At 36.4% G+C, this 25,328-nt stretch overlaps 1 protein-coding gene across 2 annotated transcripts in view; it reads left to right on the top strand.

Annotated features, from left to right (window-relative positions):
• Positions 1 to 25,328, top strand: part of FCHO2 (FCH and mu domain containing endocytic adaptor 2) — a 126,227-nt gene that overhangs the window by 32,957 nt on the left and 67,942 nt on the right. For both annotated transcript variants that reach the window (XM_070774553.1, XM_070774554.1), the window contains 6 exons: positions 1,399 to 1,473; positions 5,161 to 5,302; positions 5,393 to 5,545; positions 11,239 to 11,343; positions 18,688 to 18,786; positions 19,379 to 19,475. In XM_070774553.1, the coding sequence (XP_070630654.1) occupies positions 1,399 to 1,473; positions 5,161 to 5,302; positions 5,393 to 5,545; positions 11,239 to 11,343; positions 18,688 to 18,786; positions 19,379 to 19,475 (671 nt within the window). The remainder of the gene's footprint in view (positions 1 to 1,398; positions 1,474 to 5,160; positions 5,303 to 5,392; positions 5,546 to 11,238; positions 11,344 to 18,687; positions 18,787 to 19,378; positions 19,476 to 25,328) is intronic.

Below are 25,328 nucleotides of genomic sequence, written 5' to 3'. Positions count from 1 at the left end.
TGCTCTTTAAGCATACCCCCCACGTCTCCTACTTTTCTCTTTTCTCATTGGAAGGTTTTTAGATCAATTTGCTATTACTGGAAATTGAACTATTTTTCCTTGCTGTTTAACTTATTCACGGATATATAATTTCTGTATTAACTTTTAAAAAATTATTAAAGTACTACTCTTGTAATATAGTATATTAAAAAGATGCATAGAAGTTTAAAGGAGCAGGAAAAAAATCACAGTGCTGTCAGTGAGAGGCAGTTACTATTAATAGTTCCTTTTTTTTAAAAGAGTTTTTGTGGGGTTGGGTTTGGGGAAGAGTTTGGAGGTAAGCTTATTTTGGCTATTCTGAGTTTGAGGTGATTAAAATATCTAGGTAGAGTTATGCTTGAGGCATTTAGATATTAAACAGATGATTTGATTCAAGAACAGGGTGTCGATCTGAATTTGCACATTAAAAACAATGTTAGTTGAACCTATCAGAGTAAATAAATGGAAGGCAGTGGTAGTTGTAGACTTCCTCTGTTAAGGGTGGCGCAGATTGAGAAGGGATAGGGTAATTATGGGAGAGGTAAGATAGAACTCAACTTTTGTAGAGTTGGAAAGGCCAAGACAGTATCATATTTTTTATTTGTAAGTTATGTGCCTATGGGAACATTTTTTTCTATTCCATATTTAATGGCTTTGGTTCAGTTTTTTTAGCATAAAATTCTGTATGCTGAATAATAGTATGTAAAACAATATTATAGTGTGAAATATTAATTTGCAGTTATTCTGTGGCCCTTCTACTCTAGTCAGTAAAGAAGAAATTATGTTTAGAAGAGGCAAAGTCTACATGGAGGAGTTAAAAAGAGGAGGATGCGAAAAAAGTGAGGAGAGAGAGGGAAAAAGAAGGAAGAATGAAGTTAGTGTTTTACATCTAATCACAGACCAGATTAAGAACTTGACGTTCAGGATCTCAGACTTGCTAATAGTCTTGTGCAGATGACTGTCATCAATCTCGTATTCTATTAAGTGTGCATAATCATGAAATCACAGTGTTAATAATAAAACTATGTTAAACACAAAAGATTTTCATACTAAATCAGTTTGTATGTATAGAGACAATATAGGAAGCAGTACTTTTGTTCTTCCTGTTCACATAACCATTGGTACTAAAAAAAAAAGAGTGACTTTATACTGAAGTTTCTTGGTGACATACGTTATTTTAGTTCTATACCAGACAAGTTCTTTAAATAGACGTGCACAAAGGGCATTTAAAGATAGATTAGAAATTCATGACCACATACCTACTTATTTTTAACATATACTTTGAATTATCTGTTTATTTCTGCAGTTGTAATTATTTTGTATTTTTTGTGTTTGGTCATTAAACAAGAGCCCTTACAATATTGATATTTGATTTAACAGAGCTACAATAGAAGAGGCGTACTCCAGGTCAATGACAAAACTAGCAAAATCTGCAAGCAATTATTCACAACTTGGGTGAGTTAATTTCTTTGAACAGCTCTTTCAGTGTTGATTTAGCCGAAGTTTTTGAGAATAATAGGTTTCCATTAAAGATGTAATAGTTCATAAATATAAAATATATAGTTGTTTAAAATATGCCTATATGACTATATTCTTGACTTAATAGAAAATACAGCTGAATTTGTTGAATCAGTTAATGCAAAATGAAACTTACTTTTCCCCCTTTAAAACTACATAGTCTTTCAGTAGTATAATTTTGGGATTATAAATGTTATGTGTTATGCACATTATTCTGGTTTTCTATAAGTTCATTTACATTCTGTTGAACAGTGGTCTTTAAAAACCCACTTAATATAAATTTTATTAAAATGATTAAAATGCATTAGAAATGTCAGTTAGGATTTTATAGACTACCTTTAAATTTTTCTTTTAAAAATATGGGCTCAAGAAATGTTTTCTTTGAAAAATGAATATTATTAATAAGAATATATTTTGAATGAGGTATACTTATAGCCATAACAACTCTGGAAAGAGTAATTATATAATTTGAATAATAACAAGTCTGGAAGGAATACTTAGTCTGACTTATATAAAATTGGGGGAGATATATTTTAACTAAGATGTTAAAATAGTCTTATATTTACTTAGTGTAAAGATTTTTACAGTGATACTCAGTAAAAGATTCCTCTTCCTCTGGGATTCTGATGAATCTATGATTCTTCTGAAATTTTATATAAGATTTTGTGTAGGTGTTAATCCATACTTCTGATGAAGGGGTGTATACCGGTTATCAGATTCACATATGGTTCTTATGATCTAAAAAGCTGGTTAAGAATGACTATTTTATGAAAGTATTGTCTAGTGTAATTGGATGAGTTTAAACAGAAGTCTTCCTAGTTTGTAGCCCAGATAAAGGGGGTTAGGGCTCTTAGTTCATCCTCAGGGTGGTGACACTGTCCTTTATGTAAGTGCTAACAGCCGCAGCCAAGAGGATCTTCTGCAGTTCTGTTTTCACCCAGAGGAGAGTGGAGACTGGTAGCTGATGGCTGTGTTTGTTTTTTCCTCCCAGTTGTTCTGCAGTTATTGGTTCCTTCCATGCAACTTCATTCTTCCTTCTTTTTCCCTCTCTCTCCTCACTTTTTTCGCATCCTCCTCTTTTTAACTCCTCCATGTAGACTTTGCCTCTTCTAAACATAATTTCTTCTTTATTGACTAGAGTAGAAGGGCCACAGAATAACTGCAATAATAGAAACTAGCTTTAACGAACTGGCTTTTTTTTTTTAACATATATATAACATTATTTTCTTTCATACGCTCACTCTTTTAGGTTTCCAGTATGATTGATATTTTAGAAATAATATTTTAAAACAATTTTTATTGGAATATAGTTGATTTACAGTGTTGTGTTAATTTCAGTTGTACAGCAAAGTGAATCAGTTATCCGTGTGTGTGTGTGTGTGTGTATGTATACACACACACACCCAGTCTTTTTAAAATTTCTTTTCCCATATAGGTCATTATAGAGTACTGAGTAGAGTTCCTGTGCTTTGCATATAGCGTAGGTGCTTGTCAGTTATCTATTTTATATACAGTAGTCTCCCGGTTTATCCTCCCCTGCCCCTTGGTAACCATAAGTTTGTTTGTTTTCTGCATCTGTGACTCTACTTCTGTTTTTTGTTTGTTTTTTGAAGATTCTTTTCCCATGTAGGCCATTAACAGAGTACTGGGTAGAGTTCCCTGTGATACACAGTAGGTTATTGTTAGGTGTATTTTATACATAGTGGTTTGTATCTTGTCACTCCCTGTCTCACAATTTATCCCTCCTCCCCCTTTTCCTGGTCACCATAAGTTTGTTTTCCACATCTGTGACTACTTCTGTTTTGTAAATAAGTTCATTTATGCCGTCCTTTTTTTTAGGTTCCACACATGAGTAATATTGTATGATATTTGTCTTAGTTCACTGAACATGAGGCATAGTTTTAATCTAGGAAATTCTACCTTATTTTTGTTACCAGGTGGGAGGTAGAAAAAAACATGTGTTTCCTAATAAAGTTGTCAGTAACTTTCCTATTAAAGTTGTCAGTTCTGTCTTTGAAATGTATGCCTTTCATGAATAATAGATGTTATATCATTTTTTTAACAGAAAAAATGATTTTAAATATTACTGAAATTGAATTTTATCTTTCTGAATTTAATTTCATTTAAACATATTTTGGATTCATTAGCTTCATTTCTTAGTGCTTATTGTATGTTACTGTGTATTACTTGGCCAGAAAAAAGTTGTGTGTATCAACCTTTATAAAATGGAATAGTTGTAATTCCTTAAAGAAACCTTATTTAAAGAAATCTTATGCTAAACCTCCTTTGTTAAAGTGAAGGGACACTCTGGTCTGTTTTGTGAAATCCAGACTGTCAGGTATCAGGTTTACTTGAAGTGATACACATGTATTTTGGTGCTGTTGTGAGTGCATACTTTTCAGGTGTCCTTTTTTCTCTTGAAATTTTCCATCTAATTACTTGCCAGTTTTAGTGCTGATTAGATTCTAAAGTGGGAGGTAAGATCTAATCAGAACAGTCCTATTTAAGTATTTATCCTCTTTGAACATTATTGTTACTGCTTAAAATGATTGTCAGTCAGCTTTCTTGCAGGCTAAGAAACACAGCAACCGGTAAAGAGTACATATTAGGATGAGTGATTTCTTTCTCTACCTTCTTGCCTTAGTGATCATTGCTACTCTTTGTTTTTGTTTTATCATAGAGCAAGGCAAGTGCTGTTGAAAATATCTGACAAAGTACCTGAGGAAAGCATAGGATAAAATTACTCTTATATCATTCTCTACTGACCAAATTAAACTGACCTTTGGCATCCTAAGTATTACCCAAGATATTATAATATAGTCATTCTTGGAAGTACTTGAACCTGCTAAAAATATTAAATTCTCAATGTTGAGAAAAAGTGATAGAAAAGTGTCATACATTCTGTACCAAGTGTAGTAGGAAGGGGACCGTCTAGTGTTTGTTGAAGTACATGGTAAAATCTGAAACAAAGTTTCGGAAGACAGTTCTAAAATAATTCTTAAATAAACTTTAATGATGAAGACATTTAGAAAATCATGTGCAGATTTAACTTTTGCATGTTGAAATTCAGAAGAGTTTTTACTTTTTAATTGTATTTTTTTATTTGGCCACACTGCATGGCATGGCTTACGGGATCTTAGTTCCTTGACCAGGGGTTCAACCTGTGCCCTCTGCACTGGAAGTGTGGAGTCCTAACCACTGAATTGCCAGGGAATTTCCAGGAGCTTTTATTTTCAGTGAAACTTTTTAAATGGAGCACTACAGGGTCTAAAATTGAGATTTGATAATAGATTAGTTTTAAACAGACAGTGATTAGAAAGTCTTCTGATAGAAATCTAAATAACCAAATCAACTCAGAAAATGACATTTTATAGTTAAGAGAGGGTCATGGCCAGACCTGTGATATGAATTAAGTCATTTCTGTGTATCTGAGGTATAAAAATATTTTAAATATTAACCAAGGCCTAAAAAATCAAGATCAGTCTTTCAGTCATTTCATTTGTGATTTAATTTCATCTCATCTTTTGCTCATTATTTCCTGTTTTGGTTCTATTAGGTTCTATTTTGGAGCTTAAACTTTTTTTTTCCTTTTAGTAAATTATTCCCATGTTTTCTTCACTTTAGAACATTTGCACCAGTGTGGGATGTATTCAAAACATCTACAGAGAAATTAGCAAATTGTCACTTGGATCTTGTTAGAAAATTACAAGAATTAATAAAGGAAGTTCAGAAGTATGGAGAAGAACAAGTTAAGTCACATAAAAAGGTATCAGTTTTGTTAATCATTGGTTTGGTTGGTCAGATATTGAATACTTTGTAGTTCTGTTATTTTGATGAATCATTTCATACCTAACAGACTAAAGAAGAAGTTGCAGGAACTCTGGAAGCTGTTCAAGCCATTCAGAGCATAACTCAGGCCCTCCAGAAATCCAAGGAAAATTATAACACCAAGTGTGTAGAACAGGAACGTTTGAAAAAGGAAGGAGCTACACAGAGAGAAATAGAAAAGGTAATTGTAATAAAAATATAATACCTCTGTGTTTTCAAAGCGTTTTCAAATACAAGACTGCATTTAATCTTTAAACACTCAAGAATGATCTTATGCTAACGATGAAAGTCACTGCGCATGTTAATGATTTCCCTAAGTGAAACAGAAGTAGGTTTGCAAAATATGTTGTGTATGGTAAGTAGTTTAGCAAATACATGAAAAGGGATGATTGCTTTATATCAGTGACACATTTGTAGGCTATTTGTATAAGATAATTGATGAGATAGTCCTTGGTATAAGATTTAATAATAAGGTAAAAAAAATTTTTAAGCTAGACTTTGGTATATTTAGCAAGGCAATAGATACTTGAAGGTAAGCTATAAATATATGTTGTGGGTGATTTATTGCTGACTTTGAGCCCATGTATCTAGCATTGTGGTAAACCACAACGCTTTCCCTGACTTTCATCTTGATTGAAAGTAGATTTTTTTTTTCTCCCTTTCAAAACAGTTTAACCATCCACTTGTTTGATGTGGTGTATTATCATTTAGGAATCAGTCATAGAGAGAGATAATTTTGAAAGCTTTGTAGATTATTTGAAATATCCAGTTAAAAAAAATGTAACTATCTTGGAATTATAATAATTATAAACTTGTATATACATGAGCAAAAACTAGAAATCTGGAAAAATCAAAACAGTCAATGGAATTTGGGATATTATGTTTCCTTTAGTGTTGTGCAATAAATAAAAATTGGGAGGGGGTAAAAAATGAGGCACAGCAAATTCATGATTTTCAAACACAGCATTTCAGACACAGCAGTTAAGAATAAAATATAAAAAGAGAAAGTAAAGCAAAATAAAAGGCAATGGCACCCCACTCCAGTACTCTTGCCTGGAGAATCCCATGGATGGAGGAGCCTGGTGGGCTGCAGTCCATGGGGTTGCGAAGAGTCGGACATGACTGAGCGACTTCCCTTTCACTTTTCCCTTTCATGCATTGGAGAAGGAAATGGCAACCCACTTCAGTGTTCTTGCCTGGAGAATCCCAGAGACGGGGGAGCCTGGTGGGCTGCCGTCTATGGGGTCGCACAGAGTTGGACACGACTGAAGTGACTTAGCAGCAGCAGAAGAACAATATTCTTCTTCTTAATGAACTAGAAATGGAACAGAAACTCAAAGGCATGTGTCAGGATTGATTATGCAGGCTTGTTGGACCCAAAGTCCTAAGTTAGGCGGTGGAATTTAGCTCTTGTATGGTATAGGGGACTAAATACTGCCCACTTGAGGTGAAGCCACAAGGAACCCCACTCCCTTGGAGAAGCTATAAATAGCAAAAAAAAAAAAAAAAGACTTGTGCTGCTGAAGGGCTAAAGCATTATTGGAAGCTGGGGCTTAACGGACACAGTTCTGAGTGGCAATCAGGCCACGGATTTGCCCTGATTATGACAATTTTGATCATATCCTCAATATTCTTCCAGGGATGTAATTAAAAGCTGCCTTTGTAAGACTGGTAGTAAATTGGAACCTTGGAGGGCTGGCAGGAGATAACCTGAAACTGCTAGATGGGGACGGGTGAGCATAAATGATTAAATACAACATAGTTCTAGGAGGTGATGTTTACCTTGTATTCTATAGAGTTGTCCACCGATGGAGGGACAGGGAGAAGAGAGGGGAAAAAAAAGAAACCTCACACTTGAAAGGAGCAAACAACCACACTTTCAGAGTACATCTTAAGAAATCTCATATAGCTTTCCCCTGCTATACAACAGTGGATTTTTCACATGAAAACTTACATGAACCAAAATGGCAGAGAAGCAGTTGCCTTAGAACACATCTTGCTAATGAACATATGAAGGAAATTGAGTTAAAGCACAGATGCTTACAGAAGCAGTTCAGATCTGTGGAGACCAATGCCGAGATGCTAAGTGTAGATCCTGGAAAGGAGCTTGGATCACTCTCACTGGTCTCAGGGTGTGTGCTCCCTTCATATTGGCTCCTGCAAAGCAAACACTCAGTACTGTTTTTCTTTTCACCTTTTTTTTTTTTGTAAAAGTGAAAATCCTCCCTGGATTTTTTTCCAGTTTGTGAAGACAGGTGCTAATGTAATTCATTAGTAAAAGCAAAGTGGCATAAGACAAACTTTGGGAAAGCAAGGGAGACCTTTGTTAAGACAGATGGCAACAAATTTAACAGCTAGAAGAAGAATTCAGTTCAAATAAAATTTAGATTTATTAAACATGATCAGAAACATTCATATATGTTGAGGATGTTCAGAGTTGCAAATGAACGTAACACTTATATAAAAGAAATTAAGAAAGACAGATGAAACAACTAGTAGATGGGAAAACAGCTAACTAGAAAACTTGGCAATGAAATATATAGTTACTTCAATTTTAAAAAAGCATTAGAGAAGATAAACTTCAGAGTTGATATAGTGAAAGACTGAATTCGGGAACTTACCAGTGACATATGCAGAGAGTAAAGGTCACCATGGTCTGCTGTGGATTTTAGAAGAAAAAAATTGGAGAGGATGGTAGACAGGTAATATTTGAAGAGTTAACAGATCATAATTTTTTAAGAATTAAATTCAAGAATTAGATCATAAATACATTCTCGGTATTAAGCAGGTTAAAGATAATTCAGACTGAGACACCAGAAAAAAAAAGAGAATGTTAAAAGCTACCAGGTATATCTTTTCCCTCACATCTCTGAAATTAGAATGCATCTTCACATGGTGGTGGTGGTATAATCACTGTGGGCAGGTGGCATCTGCCCTGCGGTCTCACTGGCTCTGTGAGCTTAGTTGTATATCTGGTGGCTTGACTGGACAGCTGCAGCACTGGTGTTTCAGGTGACAGACCACGTTAAGACCATCGAGGGAGGAATGGTTCTGATTGTTACTTGAAAACCTTTTGTTGAGATCTGGTAAAATCAAGAAAATGTAAACACCACTGTTTGGAAGAAAATCTGAAGATGGTGGTGCAGCACTTTTAAGATATTCTCTGTCAATAATATTTTTGGTGACTTTGAAGACAATAATATGTAGGGGGAAAAACAGACCTTAGCAGCCCCTGACTTGGAAGTAACTGAGAAGAGTCAGACTCTGAATGTGAAGAAAAATTTAGGAGTATCTCAAACAGTTTATTTTGCTGTCTTTTTTATTTTTATCACACAAGAATAAAAATCTACCTCCAAGTAAGTCTAAAAGAGCTCTTACAATAAGTCTAAAATAAAAATTTTAAGTGATAAGAAAGCATAATTTCATGGTTTAATCGACAGTGTTTTTCTGTTTGAGTGGTATACAAAATAATGGTGTGTTTTATAATTAATGGTATATTAGACTTCCCTGGTGGCTCAGACAGTAAAGCGTCTGTCTACAATGCGGGAGACCTGGGTTCGATCCCTGGGTTGGGAAGATCCCCTGGAGAAGGAAATGGCAATCTACTCCAGTACTATTGCCTGGAAAATCCCATGGACAGAGGAGCCTGGTAGGCTACAGTCCATGGGGTCGCAAAGAGTCGGACACGACTGAGCGACTTCACTTAGAATTAGTAGTAGTCAAGTATAACATTAAGCATAACTACTGAAAAGAGTATAATTTAAATCTTCTGAATCAGCAAAAAGAAGAGAAAGCAGTGCTTTTTTCTAATTGTTCTGCTCAAGAGGTGATATTGTTGCTTGTGATACTTGAGGTGTTAGTGTGTCTCTGATTCATATGTAGTTAAATCCAAGCTTAAGTAAATATTTTGGCCTGTAATAAGCTCTTTATTACCATGAATGTAGATTTTTTTTTTTTAAACATAGATCTTTGAACTATTTTTTGTGTGTGTGAACTTGAAAACATACTTACTGGATATTATGACATAGTATGCTTCTCATCTTCATTTACAAACCCTTTTATAAAGCACCATTTAGAAGTTACTCATATTTGTGGACTATGACAAAGTACTTATTTTTTATGTATATATTTGATTCATAAGATGTTACTGGGAAAATTATATAGACCCTTAAACAGAATTATTTCCAGTAGTATATCAATAAATTTATTTATAATGCTAAGGAGATGATAAAATACAGGATTTCTTTCATTATCACTAGGTAATCTATTAGAACCCGTCTTTTAATTATGAGAAGAAATGTAGCTATTGCTTTTAAAGCTTAGTTTCTTCTGACCCAGTTTCCTGTTTACTTATTTATTTTAATTTATTTGGCTGCATCGAGTCTTAGTTGTGGCGCGCGGCTCTTCATTGCGTCACGCGGGGACTTCTGTTGCAGCGCGTGGGCTCTGTAGCTGCAGCCCGCAGGCTCAGTAGTTGTGCACGGGCCCTAGAGCATCGGACTTGGTTGTTCCCTGGCGCGTGGGATCTTCATTGCCAGACCATGAATGGAAACCGCATTCAGTTTTGATACAAGATATGGTTTTAATACACTGCAAGATAAAGTGGTGTCCTATATTCTTTGTTTATAAAGGCCAGCAAGGATAGAGCATATATGTTTAACATAATATATGCAGTAAAATTTTCAAGACAGTGCAGAGTTAACTTTTTTAGGGTCTAGAACTGTATGCATCTCTTGCCATTCCCAACTTCCAGGTAAACCCAACTTTGTGTTTCGAATACTTAATAGATTAGTTTCTGATACTTATTTTTAGACTCCTGAACGTAGCTGGAAATAATTGCCTATGGTTCTGATTGTCTGTGTACAAATTCCAGGTTTTGCAGCTTAGCCCTCGGTGGCTCTTTGTAGTACTTTTACTCCTGTAATTATTACCAGTTGCATCCTCCATAACCATGGTTTGAAACTTTATTCTGAAGTTTCCAACCACAGCCTTCTCTTCTTCACTCGTAGCAGACTACCTTTTATCACACCAAGAAAGTGGAGATCTTTTATCTTGAAGTGCTATGCTTCTCTCCTATTTTTTGATCTTCTTTAAACTCTTATTTACTTCAACACCCCTTCCCTTCAGACTTCCTGTATTCAAATTGAGCAGTCTTTTGAGAATAATTAAATTCTTGATAGCCACATGTCTGCCCCAATCTACTGGTTACTTTCCACCAATTTCTAGCCTTTTTTGTATAGGTTATGCTTCTTTTATGAACTCCCTGAGGAAAAGAGTCCTACATAATTTATCTTCCTGTTCCTTGGTGCCTAATATTTAATGTATTGTTAAGTTTGTGTTGAATAAGTAACTTTGATAAAAGTTAAAACTATTATAATACAGTAGCAATTAAAAAATAGAAATCTTGAAAAATAGACAATGATTAAAACAAATTACTGACTTTCTGAAGTGTAAAAAATATTAAGCAACATCAAGGAAAATTGAATTTTTTTTTTTTTCAACTTTTGTGCTAGCTTTATAGTCACTGATCAGACCTTAAGCATATTCTGCTGGTATTGTCACATTCTTGATTGCTGAATTTTCAGTAACATTGTACTCTTATAATGTGATTGTGTGATCTTCCTCTGGGTTATAAATGAAAGTATTTTAACTTTTAAAAGCACATTCCATTGGACAAGAGAATTAGGATTTAATTTCTACATCATTGTATGACCATAACAAAAACACTAATAAGAAAGACTTGAAAAAAGGTGTTAAAGTTAGTTTATGTCATCTTGAACTCAGCGTAGGCCTCATCTCTTAAAATGAACTTTTTTTTTTTTAAGGAAAGTAAAGTGATTTTGTGTAATTCTGAATGTTTTTGTTTTGTTACAGGCAGCTGTTAAATCTAAGAAAGCTACAGATACTTACAAACTCTATGTGGAAAAATATGCATTAGCAAAAGCAGATTTTGAACAGAAAATGACAGAAACAGCTCAGGTTGGTACTTTTAAGGCTTTAAATCTAAAATAGGATATTTGTATTTATTGTTTATAAATTACAGTAAGTTATATTAAATATATTTCTGATATAATTTTTTCTGTCATAAGATTTTTTATATAGAAACTGTTAAAATACACAGTCTCAATATTTTAATAATGCTGTTTTAAAAATACACCTCTTGTTTTGGAGATTGAAAATTATGGTCAGTCAGTAGTTATAATATCATAAGGGATTATTCAGATCAACTAGAAGAGAATGTTCTAAGAGTATTGGAGAAAATGAGGACATTGGTAGATGATGAAGATTATGTATGGGTTTTTAAATTGACTTATACTTAAGTAGAAAACTGGAAATCACTCAGTGCTGAGGATGTAGTAGTTAATAAATAAAGCAATCAAGAATCCCTGCTCTCCATTTTAGTAAGGGAAAATATAAGATTTTAAAAAGTCTGTCTCCCATTAACTTGGGATAAAGTATATTCAGTTTGGTATTCTTAAGGCCTTAATTACGGGCTAGATTTAAGGTGGGTGCCTTTTATGAGTCACGTCCAGAGCTTCTACCCTCAGGTCTTGTTCTCTTGGTTTGTTTTTTTCCTTAACAGCTGTCATCATCTAACACCATGAATTTTATTTACTGTTTCAGACAGGATAGGATGGGGATGCTGTGATGACAGAGAATCCCCACAGATCTCAGTGGATTACAATAGCAAGTGCATGCTACCTGTCCATGATGAGTCAGCTCTTCACTCTGGCACTGAGACTGGTAGAGAAACCTCTTTTTAGAGCATTCTTAGTCATCGTGTCTGAGAGGACTAGAAATGTGGCGAAGCACACTAGCTTTGCTGCCCATATTTTTTACTGTCTGTCTTCCACCATTGAGTAAGTTCTGTGAGAGCAGAGACTGATTTGTGTGCTGCTATCTCCTCTGCATTTAAAACAGTTCCTAGCTCATGGTAGGCACTCTGTAGGTGTGAAGAAGGACTTTATGAATCTGCCTTTCTGGATTCTAGGGCGTCATCCTGCTTGGAGTGCTAAATGAGTCACGTCCCAGAAACAAAGGGTTTGCGTGCTTGTGTGTAGGCATAATGTACTCATCTTACCATGTTGCAGGCACTGCTAGATGCTAGATGTATACAGTATGTATGTAAATAAATTCTCTGTGCTTTATGTGGAGTATACAGTATAGAGGAGGGAGACAGTAAATATATGCTTAATTATAAAGTTACAGATTATTATAAATGTCACAAAGGAAAAGAACAGGCTTCCATGAGATCATGAGATAGAATTATAGAGATGACCTAATTTGGACTAGAGACTTCCCGGGTAGCTCAGCTGGTATAGAAAATACCTGCAAGGGAGATGAAGAGGAATGTGACTGAGAGACCATGGAAAAAAAAAAAAAGAAAATACCTGCAATGCAGGAGACCCTGGTTTGATTCCTGGGTCAGGAAGATCCGCTGGAGAAAGGATAGACTTCCCGTTCCAGTATTCTGGCCTGGAGAATTTCATGGACTGTATAGCCTGTGAGGTCAAAAGAGTCGGACATGACTGAGTGGCCTTCACTTAATTTGGATTAGGGAGTTAGGAAAGGCCTTTTTGGAGAACTAACATTTAAAATTGAGCCTTGAAGAATCGGTACAAGACAGTCTAGGGTATGTGTGTTCCAAGCACTGGGGACCATGGCTATGAAGGCCTAGGTGTATAAAAGAGCTCCACATTCTAGAAAGTAAAAGTGCTTACTAAAACAGGAGAGATGGTGGTTAGAAATGAGATTAAATAAATAGTCAAGGACCAGGCTCTAGTGAGGGCTTAGGTTTTCTTCTAAGAGCAGTTGGAAGGCACTGAAGGAGCTGTATGCAGGGATACGACATGATATGATCTGCATTTTTAAAGCTAATTTTGACAGTTTCATAAAGAATGGATTATAGTGAGGCCAAAGGAGAATCATAGTCCAATTTGGAAGGTAGTATTGTAGTCCAGTGAGAAGGATAAGAGTCAGTGTGGTGGCCTTGGAGAATGAGAGAAGTGAATCCATTTGGATGTGGCAGGGTTAGGGTGGGTGGGAGAATTCTGAAGGAGTTCCAGGTCTCTTCCAGGTTTGACAGAGATGAATAGCAAAGTCTAGATGAAGAGCTGTTAGTTTGAGGGGTCGGAAGGGGATCTCCTGCATTGTAGGCTGATTCTTTATCCACTGAACCACCGGGGATTAATCCCTATATACTTAAGTGGAGAAAGCAAATGGCTGTTTTGGAGGCTCTAAGTAATCTGGACTGGACATAATGTTCACAGTCCCTTATTGACAATTCTGAATTCTCTGAACTCCCCCCCCCCTTTTTTTTTTCTAGAATTCATTTGGCAGCAGAACTTGATTTGATCTGATGTGAGGCTATATATAGTCTCTTTATCCTACTTAGGCTGAATATAAATGTTTTCCTTTAGTGTTTGATAAACAGATGCCACTGCAGATCCTACTGGTAGTATAATGACATATATGATAACACGTTACCTTTATTTTAAAAAAATCCAAAATATTTAAATTCCCAAACACTTGGTCCCGAAAATTTTGAATAAAGAATTGGGCCTTTATAATATAGGGGCTTGGCAGTATACAAAACCATAATGACATGATCTTTGGATAGAGAGTGGGGAATTAAGCCAAACTCTGAGAGGTTCATCATTGTCAGTTTGGAAGAGGAAGAGATGCTGAAACCCAAGTAGGAGAAGCCAGAGAAGGAAGAAAACTGGAAAGTGTCATGTCCTGGCAGCTCAGAAGTGATAATGTTTCAGGAAGGGTTTAGTTGTGTTAAATGAGGCTCCAACTCCAGTGAGATAGAAAGTTACAATTTCTGTAGCAACTGTGGTGGTTGTGGACTCCAGCAAGTTCTGTTTTATCTTTTAAATCATTAGGAACACTCATGTATAAGGCAGTTATTGATTTATTTTCTATCGGAAAGATTAATTTCTATCAGTGAAAATCTTGCCTTCAGTTATTTAATTTGAAAAAAGAGAAGTTAGAATTTGTTCAAGTCAGTGTTTTCATTTGTATGTGTTACCTTATGTAGAATCTCAGCACTTATTTTTCCCTTCCCTCTTTCTGCTTCATTACATTTTTTTTTTTCAGATTGGCATTTTAATTGTTTATCTTGCCAATCCCAAGATGGAATAATTAATTTGTTTGAGCAGATGTTTAGCCACGCTGCTTTTAAATAAAGGTGATGGTATGCGGTGCTAAAACGTGTATGTTTTCTCTCGTGTTCACTCTTTCTCTCTCTCTCTAGCATGTACACACAACCATAGAACAGGTTAACTCTTATTTCTTAATAGGTAGTAGGCTTTATTTCGGGTTACTTAGAAGGGGAAAGAATTCTTTTGCTGCTTTGGTTTTTGTTCCAGGCCAAGCAGGCTGACCTAATCCTAATGGGAAAGGGGTCTGTCAGTCTAGCAGTAATGAGACTTTGGTGGCAGGACCACACCAGAGTGAGAAGAAATTGAGTCCTTGGGTGAAAGAACTTAGACTTTACTTGGAGTACTTGTGATGTAAATTTTTTCACTTGAGAATGTGTGCTCAGTCACTCGGTCATGTCTGACTCCTTTGCAACCCCTTGGACTGTAGTCAGCCAGGTTTCTCTGTCCGTGGGATTTTCCAGGCAAGAATACTGGGATGGGTTGCCATTTCCTCCTCCAGGGGATCTTCCCCATCCAGGGATTGAACCTGCATCTTCTGTGGCTCCTGCACTGGCAGGTGGGTTTTTTTTGTTTGTTTGTTTTTTTACCACTGAGCCACCTGGGAAACCCTGAGTTAAGAATAAGCATGACTAAAATTGTGACTATGCTTATGCTTTTCACCACTATCAGTTTAACTTGAAACAGTAGGGAGATTTTGTTTACTTTGAACAGTAACATGGCTAGTACAAAGAATTTGAGATTTGTTTAATTAACACCCTCAGATTAAGTTTAGTATTAGAGTGCTTTTATATCTCTCTATCTATCTATCTATCTGTAGTGGTGGTGTTCAGTTGCTAAGTCATATCTGACCCTTTGTGACCCCGTGGACCCCATGCAGCATGCCAGGCTTCCCTGTCCTTTACTATCTCCTGGGGTTTGCTCAAACTCATGTCCATTGAGTCGGTGATGCCATCCAACCATCTCATCATTTATTGTCCCCTTCTCCTGCTGCCTTCAATATTCTCAGCATCAGGGTCTTTTCCAGTGAGTTGGCTCTTCACATCAGCATCAGCCAAAATATTGGAGCTTCAGCTTCAGCATCAGTCCTTCCAGTGAATGTTCAGGGTTGATTTCCTTTAGGATTGACTGGTTTGATCTCCTTGCTGTCCAAGGGACTCTCTCGTCTTCTCCAACACCACAGTTCAAAAACATCAATTCTTTGGCACTCAGCCTTCTTTATGATCCAACTCTCACATACATACATGACTACTGGAGAAACCATAGCTTTGACTATACAGACTTTTGTTGGCAAAGTAATGTCTCTGCTTTTTAATATGCTCTCTAGATTTGTTCGGAGAAGGCAACGGCAACCCATTCCAGTACTCTGCTTTTCTTCCAAGGAGCAAGCGTTGTTAAATTTCATGGCTGCAGTCACCATCCACAGTGATTTTGGAGCCCAAGAAAAGAAAATCTGTCACTGTTTCCACTTTTTCCTCATGTATTTGCCATGAAGTGATGGGACTGGATGCCACGATCCTAGGTTTTTGAATGTTGAGTTCAAAGCCAGCTTTTTAACTCTGCTCTTTCTCCCTCATCAAGGGCTCTTTAGTTTTTCACTTTCTGCCATTAGAGTGCTATCATCCATCTGCATATCTGAGGTTTTTGATGTTTCTCCTGGCAGTCTTGATTCCAGCTTGTGATTCGTCCAGCCCAATATTTCACATGATGTACTCAGGCAGGGTGACAATATATAGCCTTGTCATATTCCTTTCCCAATTTTGAACCCAATTTTTGTTCATCTGTAGTGGCTGACAAAATTGTACTTTTTAAAAACGCTAATGTAACAATAATATGAGCCCAGTGAATTTGAATGCAAGGAAGAAAAATCTGTTCAGGAAAGTTTATTCATTTATATTCAAACACTTGATACTATATTCCTTTGCTAAATAACTTAATTTATTTAATAGTCACTAATTTTGAGGAATTGTGATATTTAGCAATATCTTCCCACCAGAAATAAAGCATAATTTCAAAATTGCAGCTAAATCATGCTTTTGGGTTCTGTTTGTCTTCACGCTTCAAGATATTTCTCACTTATTAAGGATCTGACTTAGGTTTGGTGTTTCAAAAGAGAAAGAAGGTGCATAGTTTTCTTGGTATTAGGAATCATCCATATGAAATTAGTGGCCATTTGACCAGTCTTTTCCTGGATTTGAGACTACCTTTCTGTGGGAAAACATCTTGTTCATCAAATTGCCAAATATTAAGCTAAGGGTGAATTCTTATAATAGAAACATAAAGTAGAATCATGTTCTGGCTGACTGTTCCTCAGTTCTTAAGAATAATTCAGGATCTTGCAGTTTTGGTATTCTTATTGGACTTGGTCGGAATTAGCCAAAACAAGTTCTGTATTTTAACTCTGTCATTCCTCACGAATAAAATTGGTAAGTTTTTGGACTGTTGTTACATTACTGCCAAAAGTGTAATTTCACCATTATTGATTTTTTTTGAAGTTCATACCCTTTATACAAATACGGATATGATTATTTGGCTTAGAGATTTCTGATGCATGCTGAAGGAAACTGAACATTTAATATGGGGTGAGGGAATTTAATTTGATAAACTAGGGAAAAATAGCAAACATCTAGGCCTGCTCCTTAGACCTGATATAATTTGCCAAGAAAGAGGGTAGTCAGGTTTGGCAGTGGAAATGACAGATGTATTTTTTCTTTTTTTATTTGAAAATGACTAGTTCAGCATTTCCCAAATCCTGTTTTGAAGAAAATTATTGTGAGATATTAATAGATACTCAGAGAGGAAGAGAAGGGTTGTATGGTTAAATTTGGAAGACACAGGGTTAAGCAGAGTAAAATAAGCTTTGTTACTTTAGTATTTCTCAGGTTTTAATATATTTTTACTTTAATATATCTTTACTTCCGTTTTTAATATATTTCTTACGAAGTGAAGTATAGCACTGGTTTTCTTCCCGGGAAGTAAAGACCACAATAACGTGGAATTTTTTTCCCAGCAATATTCTTACCTCTTTCTAGCCCATTTCCTGAATAGTGCTGGGGGATCTGTGTGTTTTGTAATTTGAAAACATTCCCCAGGTCATCTGAATCATCCCTGCCTTCAGTTGAGAACTGCTGAGATAGAGTATACACACACGTTTTCACAGATTTCTTAAACCATAGATTACCTCTTTAGGAGAGTACATATTAACATTTTAAGAATTAGACATTTTGAAAGTCGCTGGGCTAGATTGTAAAGTCTTAAGAAGTAAACTGTAGTTTTAGCTCTGCCAGCTAGTTGTTTTTCAGTTTTTTTAAATACTTCTCCTTTTGGTTTTTTGACACTATTCTCTTCTGGGTCTCCTCCTAATTTTCTGACCCTGATTATAAATTTTAATTTGTGGTATCTTCTAATACTGAAAAAATTCATATTTGCCTGTGAAATGGCACAACAAAAAGTTAACTTTTTCTTATGTTATATTTCAGTATGTTAACTAGACTCATTTGTCTAGAAGCATAGTTCAGTTCAGTCGCTGAGTTGTGTCCAACTCTTTGTGACCCCATGGACTGCAGTACGCCAGGCCTCCCTGTCCAACACAGACTCCTGGAGCTTACTCAAGCTCATGTCCATTGAGCCATCCAACCATCTCATCCTCTGTCGTCCCTTTCTCCTCCTGCCTTCAATCATTCCCAGTATCAGGGTCTTTTCAAATGAGTCAGTTCTTCCCAACAGGTGGCCAAAGTATTGGACACCAACTTCAACATCAGTCCTTCTGATGAATATTTAGGACTGATTTCCTTTAGGATGGACTGGTTGGATCCTTGCAGTCCAAGGGACTCTCAAGAGTGTATGTTTAAAAAAAAAAAAAAAAAAGAGTCTTCTCCAACACCATAGTTCAAAAGCATCAATTCTTCGGCACTCAGCTTTCTTTACTGTCCAACTCTCACATCCATTTATGACTATTGGAAAAACCAAAGCTTTGACTAGATGGACTTCATTGGCAAAGCAACATCTCTGCTTTTTAAAGCATTGTTAAATTTTATATAATAATGGTAACTTGTTAAATTTGGTTAGCTGTATTAAGATGACTTCGAAAAATTTGTTTTAATTTCAGAATATATCTGTGTGTGTGTAATTTTTTTTTTTTTATATATTTGCTCCCCAGAAATTTCAGGATATTGAACAAACTCACCTCATTCACATAAAAGAAATTATAGGATCCTTGTCAAATGCTATTAAGGAAATTCATCTGCAAATAGGCCAGGTAAGTTTTCACTTTTAGCAAACTGATTCATGAGAATTTCATGTTCTCTTATGACTTTAAAAATCCAAATTCATTGCGTGGTACTGAATTATTTCAAATGAAGACTATATAAAGACTATATATTTACATGTATTAAATATGAAATAACCTGGAGTTTATAATCCTATCAAGGATGATAATTTAATTTTAAAAATTAACTTTGCTCAGTCTCTTTACATTAAAAGTCTGCTGTTAACAATTTTTGAATATTTCTTTTTAAAGTTTTATTTTAAAATTTAGAATAGCAACTTTAGTAAGTTATAGAATTTATACTTAGAAATTTTCCAAAAATATAAAAGTGGTTTAATGATGATATTTAGGGTGCATTGAAATATAACAGAGAAAGATGAAGTCTTTGTTACTAAAATTCTAATACTATTTTCATTGCTTTATGAGTTTTATTTCTTATAAGACTGATGTCTCTAAAACACTCAGATATAAACATGTCACTGCACTGACTTCTATTTTAATTGTTTTGTGAAAATTTTGTCTGAAATACAGTAAGAATATTTATGGAAAATGAAAAAAACTTATCTTTATTTCATTTTAACAGGTCCATGAAGAATTTATAAATAACATGGCCAATACTACAGTTGAAAGCTTGATACAAAAATTTGCTGAGTCAAAAGGCACTGGGAAGGAAAGACCTGGTAAGATGACAGACTCTGCAAAGAGGCATATTCATATTTCCCATTCAGTAACAAGTGTGTTTGCCTTTAAATTCCAAAATTGCAAAATGGAGCTTGGGAGATACCTAAAAATCTGTGTGAAACCTCAGATGTCATTTACTTTGTGTCAGATGGTACATTAGGTTTTTGTTTTGACCTTCAGTATTAATAATTAAGTACTACCTAAAATGGTTATCATGGGCTTCCCTGGTGGCTCACACAGTACAGAATCTGTCTGCAATGCAACAGACATGGATTTGATCCCTGGGTCAGGAAGATGCCCTGGAGAAGGGAATGGCAACCCACTGCAGTATTCTTGCCTGGAGAATTCCATGGACAGAGGAGTCTGGCAGGCTGTAGTCCATGGGGTCGCAAAGAGTCAGACACGATTGAGCAACTAACACTTACTTACTAAAGTGGTTATCATACTTTACTAAATGAATATATTAAAGTTTATATTTTCATAAGTGTAGTTAGCAACAGAAGGCCATTTTATAAGACAAAGAGTGGAAGAGAATATTGAGCCCTCAGAGCATTGAAGACAGTGGAGAACCTTTCTTAAAATTTAGTAAGAATTTAAATTTTCTTTCCTCATTCATATATGTATTCAATGTTTTTATCGAGTGAGTATAGGAATCCTCTTTCCTATTTTATGAAGAGATGACTATAGGTTTCCTTAATCTCACTTTTAATATACATTTTATATCAGATGTCATAAGCAGCATTCTCTTACCTACTCAGCATACTTACAGTCTTCTATTTAATAGATTTCTTGAATCTATTTATTATACTTACAGTCTTCTAGATTTTTAAAATCATTTATTCCATATTCTTTCAAGATACTTGTTTTCATTCCACAGGTAAAAAGTATTCAGTTCTCAGTGGACTGAAGTTAAAATCTAGTTTAGAATTCAGGAAAATGAATAAGTGATTTGAGAAGTCTGAGCCATTTTTCTTTAGTTCACAATACTAAGTTTAAAACCTAAATCATCTTCACTTCCTTTTTCCCACATTTTGTTAAGTTTTACATTGTATTGATTCAGTTTCTTCAATATTTTTCCCTTCAGGCTTTCCTCTTTATATCATTGAATGCAGCAGGAGGTTTCTAAATACAGGCACAGTAAAGATTTCTCTAGTCTATCATATTGTATAGCATATTAATGCTTTGGTTGTATAATTATGAACTTAATAACTGCCTTACTCATAAATCGCTGTCTTTTCATTATCAGTTCAGTCGCTCAGTCGTGTCCGTCTCTCTGCGACCCCATGGACTGCAGCACACCAGGCCTCCCTGTCTATCACCAACTCCTGGAGTTTACCCAAACTCATGTCCGTTGAGTTGGTGATGCCATCCAACCATCTCATCCTCTGTCATCCCCTTCTCCCCTTCTCCATCTTCAATCTTTCCCAGCATCAGGGTCTTTTCCAATGAGTCAGTTCTCCATATCAGGTGCCCAAAGTAATGGAGTTTCAGCTTCAGCATCAGTCCTTCCAATGAACACTCAGGGCTGATCTCCTTCAGAATGGACTGGTTGGATCTCCTTGCAGTCCAAGGGACTCTCAAGAGTCTTCTCCCAACACCACAGTTCAAAAGCATCAGTTCTTCGGTGCTCAGCTTTCTTTACTGTCCAACTCTCACATCCGTTCATGACTACTGGAAAAACCATAGCCTTGACTAGACGAACCTTTGTTAGCAAATTAATGTCTCTGCTTTTTAATATGCTGTCTATGTTGATCATAACTTTCCTTCCAAGGAGTAAGCGTCTTTTAATTTCATGGCTGCAGTCACCATCTGCAGTGATTTTGGAGTCCCCCCCAAAATAAAGTCTGCCACTGTTTCCACTGTTTGTCCATGTATTTGCCATGAAGTGATGGGACCGGATGCCATGATCTTAGTTTTCTGAATGTTGAGTTTTAAGCCAACTTTTTCACTCTCTTCTTTCATTTTCATGAAGAGGCTCTTTAGTTCTTCTTCACTTTCTGCCATAAGGGTGGTATCATCTGCATATATGGGGTTATTGGTATTTTTGCTGGCAATCTTGATTCCAGCTTGTGCTTCATCCAGCCTAGCTTTTCTCATGATGCACTCTGCATTTCTCCTTTATAGAGAGAATGAACTTTAGATTCTGGACTTAGATTCAAAGCCTTTCAGGATCTGCCCTTGCCCAGTCTTTAGTGTTACTTTCCATTACTTCTTTTCTGTCATCCTCCACTGCAGCCAACCTGGACTGCTTGCTGTTTCCTATTCATACTCCCTTTGTGCCCTTGGTACCTTAGTTATGTTCATGTGTGCTCTAGAAAATGCTATATCCCCTCATTTGCCTGCACCATCGTTGTTGTCTAACTTAGATTTTAGTAATTGTGCTTTTGTGAAGAAAGGTTCTGTATTTGATTCATCTGTTTATCTTCATTATGTGTAAATAGTACATTTTTGCTCAGTGAATGAACAGATGGACATATATGGTAAGGTTAGGATGTTAAAGAGGTTGAAATGGTTGAAGATACTGGAATGGATGGAATGCTGTTAAAAAAGTCTTGGTAAAGAAATAGTAAATAGTTATGGCTAAAAGTTTAGTGAGTACTTATTTGTACCAGGTACTGTGTCAACTGCTTTGCAGGCAAAGCTTGGTCTTCAGGAACTCTTTGAAGTAGGTACTTTTATTCCCATTTTACAGATGACGGAAATATTGAGAGGTTAAGTTATTTGCCCAAACTAAGTACATGGCAGAATACTGGGATTAAATTTCAGAATCCTTGACCTCAAGGCCTATGCTTTGGAGGAATGAGAATTGAACTGCTTAAGTTTACATATGTAGAAAGAATGAGAATGCTGAGATATATAACTATAGAGTAGTGTGAAACCCTAAAATTTATTGTAAAGATTGGATGATTGGATGGCATCACCAACTGGATGGACATGAGTTTGAGTAAACTCCGGGAGTTGGTGATGGAGAGAGAGGCCTGGCGTGCTGCAGTCCATGGGGTCGCAAAGAGTCGGACACGACTGAGTGACTGAACTGAACTGAAGACGAGTTATGAGAGGTAAAAACAAAGAATTTTTATATAGATCATTTAGAAATATTGATAGAATAAAAGCAAATGTGTATTGGCTGACTGAAAATGCCTTAGAACTGAGTGAGGCTGGTAGATTGTATCATTATCAGTATCCTTTTTGTGACACTATTTTGTAGTTTTGCAAAATGTTATTTCAGGAAACTGGGCCAAGTGTACAGGGAATCTTGTTGTATTTCTTTCCTTTTTCCTTTTTTATGCTGCAGCTAAGTCACTTCAGTTGTATCCGACTCTGTGCGACCCCATAGACAGAAGCCCATCAGGCTCCCCCATCCCTGGGATTCTCCAGGCAAGAACACTGGAGTGGGTTGCCATTTCCTTCTCCAATGCATGGAAGTGAAAAGTGAAAGTGAAGTCACTCAGTCCTGTCCGACTCTAGCGACCCCATGGACTGCAGCCCACCAGGCTCCTCCGTCCACGGGATTTTCCAGGCAAAAGTACTGGAGTGGGGTGCCATTTCCTTCTCCAAGACATGAAAGTGAAAAGTGAAAGTGAAGTCGCTCGGTCATTCCTTTTTTATAAAACTGTGTAAATCTACAGTTACCTCATTAAGTTCAGTTACTTGCTTATCTGTGGTATAGCACAGTACTTAACCCTGTAGTTTGTGATCTCTGCTTTACTACTAGTGAGATGTGAGCCTCAAAGTCTTCATCTATAAAGTGAGGATAATAATAGTACCTACCTTGTGGGGTTTTGTGAGGTTCACCTGAGATAATGTAACATTTATTGAGTACTTAGTGTTATTTTCCCCAAATTAATACATACTCGATTAATAGATAGGTACTATGGGATATTGCTTATTTATAAATTTAAATGTATTTGCCTCAAGATATACAAAGACATGGAGCAAATTTCTGTGACTAACTGGTAAGAGGGAGGCCAAGATTGGTGATGACATGGGCTTTCCTAGAATTACTTAACCCAGAATTAGGTGACAGTTTTAGGATGACTGTTGACATCATGTATATAGGTGACTGATTTTCAAGATAAATGATCCTAGAACTAATTTAGGGGAAAGAAAAGGCGTGAGTGGGGGTGGAATGGAAAGGTTGAATACTACTTCTCTAGTTGACTTGCTGTGGGCAACAAGTTACGCCTCTTTCATACATTTTGCACTATCTGTGGGCACTAGAGGGAGCTCATTTCAGTAATGGAAATTTTGTGTGTCTCAGAAAATAATACATGTGATTGTAAGAAATTACTGGATTTAAAGAATTTTGTTTTGTAAGAAATACACTTCCTTCAATTGTGTATACTAGGGCTTCCCTGGGAGCTCAGCAGTAAAGAATCTGCCTGCAGTGCAGGAGATGAGGGTTTGATTCCTGGGTTGGGAAGATCCCCTCAAGTAGAAAATGGCAACCCACTGCAGTATTCTTGCTTAGGAAATCCCATGGACAGAGGAGCTTGGCAAACTGTGGTCCAGGGGGTTGCAGAGTCAAAACACACACACACACAAGCACTCTCTGTCTCTCTCTCTCTTTCTCTCTCTCACACACACATTCATTCTCTCTCTCTCTCTCTCTCTCTCTCTCTCTCTCTCTCTCTCTCTCTCTCTCTCACACACACACACACACACACACACACACACACACACACACGTCCCTCATACACACAAACACAGACGCACACTGCTGGTAACGTTTTTTTCTCTTTTGTAAGGGCTCCCTCTGGTGGATGAGTTCTTCTGTGAACTGGTTTTAGTCTAATGGGACACAATTTTAAAAGAAAGCAAGAGGCTGACTTCTTTAGAAACTTTGCATAAACTGAAAGTTAAACTATTTGTCTTACACTGAAAAATGAGTGTTTTTTTCTGTAGTCAGTTATCTGTTGAAAGATGTAACCTCTAGCTCTATGTCTCCAATTTTTCTGTGTAAATCACACTTTGAGAGCATTAAATTTTCTCACTATTCATTGAGACTATTTTATATATAACATAAATATACATATATAATAATCTATATTTAGTAAATATATATTCCATTCAGTTCAGTCGCTCAGTCGTATCCGACTCTTTGCTACCCCATGGACTGCAGCACACCAGGCCTCCCTGTCCATCACCAACTCCCGGAGTTTACTCAAATTCATGTCCATTGATTCAGTGATGTCATCCAACCATCTCATCCTCTGTCATCCCCTTCTCTTCCCACCTTCAGTCTTTCCCAGCATCAGGGTCTTTTCCAGTGAGCCAGTTCTTCACATCAGGTGGCCAAAGTATTGGAGTTTCAGCTTCAACATCAGTCCTTCTAATGAATGTTCAGGACTGATTTCCCTTAGGATGAAAGGAAAGGAGAAAAGGAAAGATATACCCATTTAAATGCAGAATTCCAAAAAATAGCAAGGAGAGATAAGAATGCCTTCCTCAGGGATCAGTGCAAAGAAATAGAGGAAAACAATAGAATGGGAAAGACTAGAGATCTCTTCAAGAAAATTGGAGATACCAAGGGAACATTTCATGCAAAGATGGGCTCAATAAAGGATAGAAATGGTATGGACCTAATAGAAGCAGAAGATATTAAGAAGAGGTGGCAAGAATACACAAAAGAAGTATTCAAAAAAGATCTTCACGACCCAGATAATCACAATGGTGTGATCACTCACCTAGAGCCTGACATCCTGGAATGTGAAGTCAAGTGGGCCTTAGAAAGCATCACTACGAACAAAGCTAGTGGAGGTGATGGAATTCCAGTTGAGCTATTCCAAATCCTGAAAGATGATGCTGTGAAAGTACTGCACTCAATGTGCCAGCAAATTTGGAAAACTCAG

The sequence above is a fragment of the Bos indicus genome, chromosome 20 (genome assembly GCF_029378745.1).
Source record: "Bos indicus isolate NIAB-ARS_2022 breed Sahiwal x Tharparkar chromosome 20, NIAB-ARS_B.indTharparkar_mat_pri_1.0, whole genome shotgun sequence".
Taxonomy (NCBI): domain Eukaryota; kingdom Metazoa; phylum Chordata; class Mammalia; order Artiodactyla; family Bovidae; genus Bos; species Bos indicus.
This window is presented reverse-complemented; position numbering and strand designations above follow the sequence as displayed.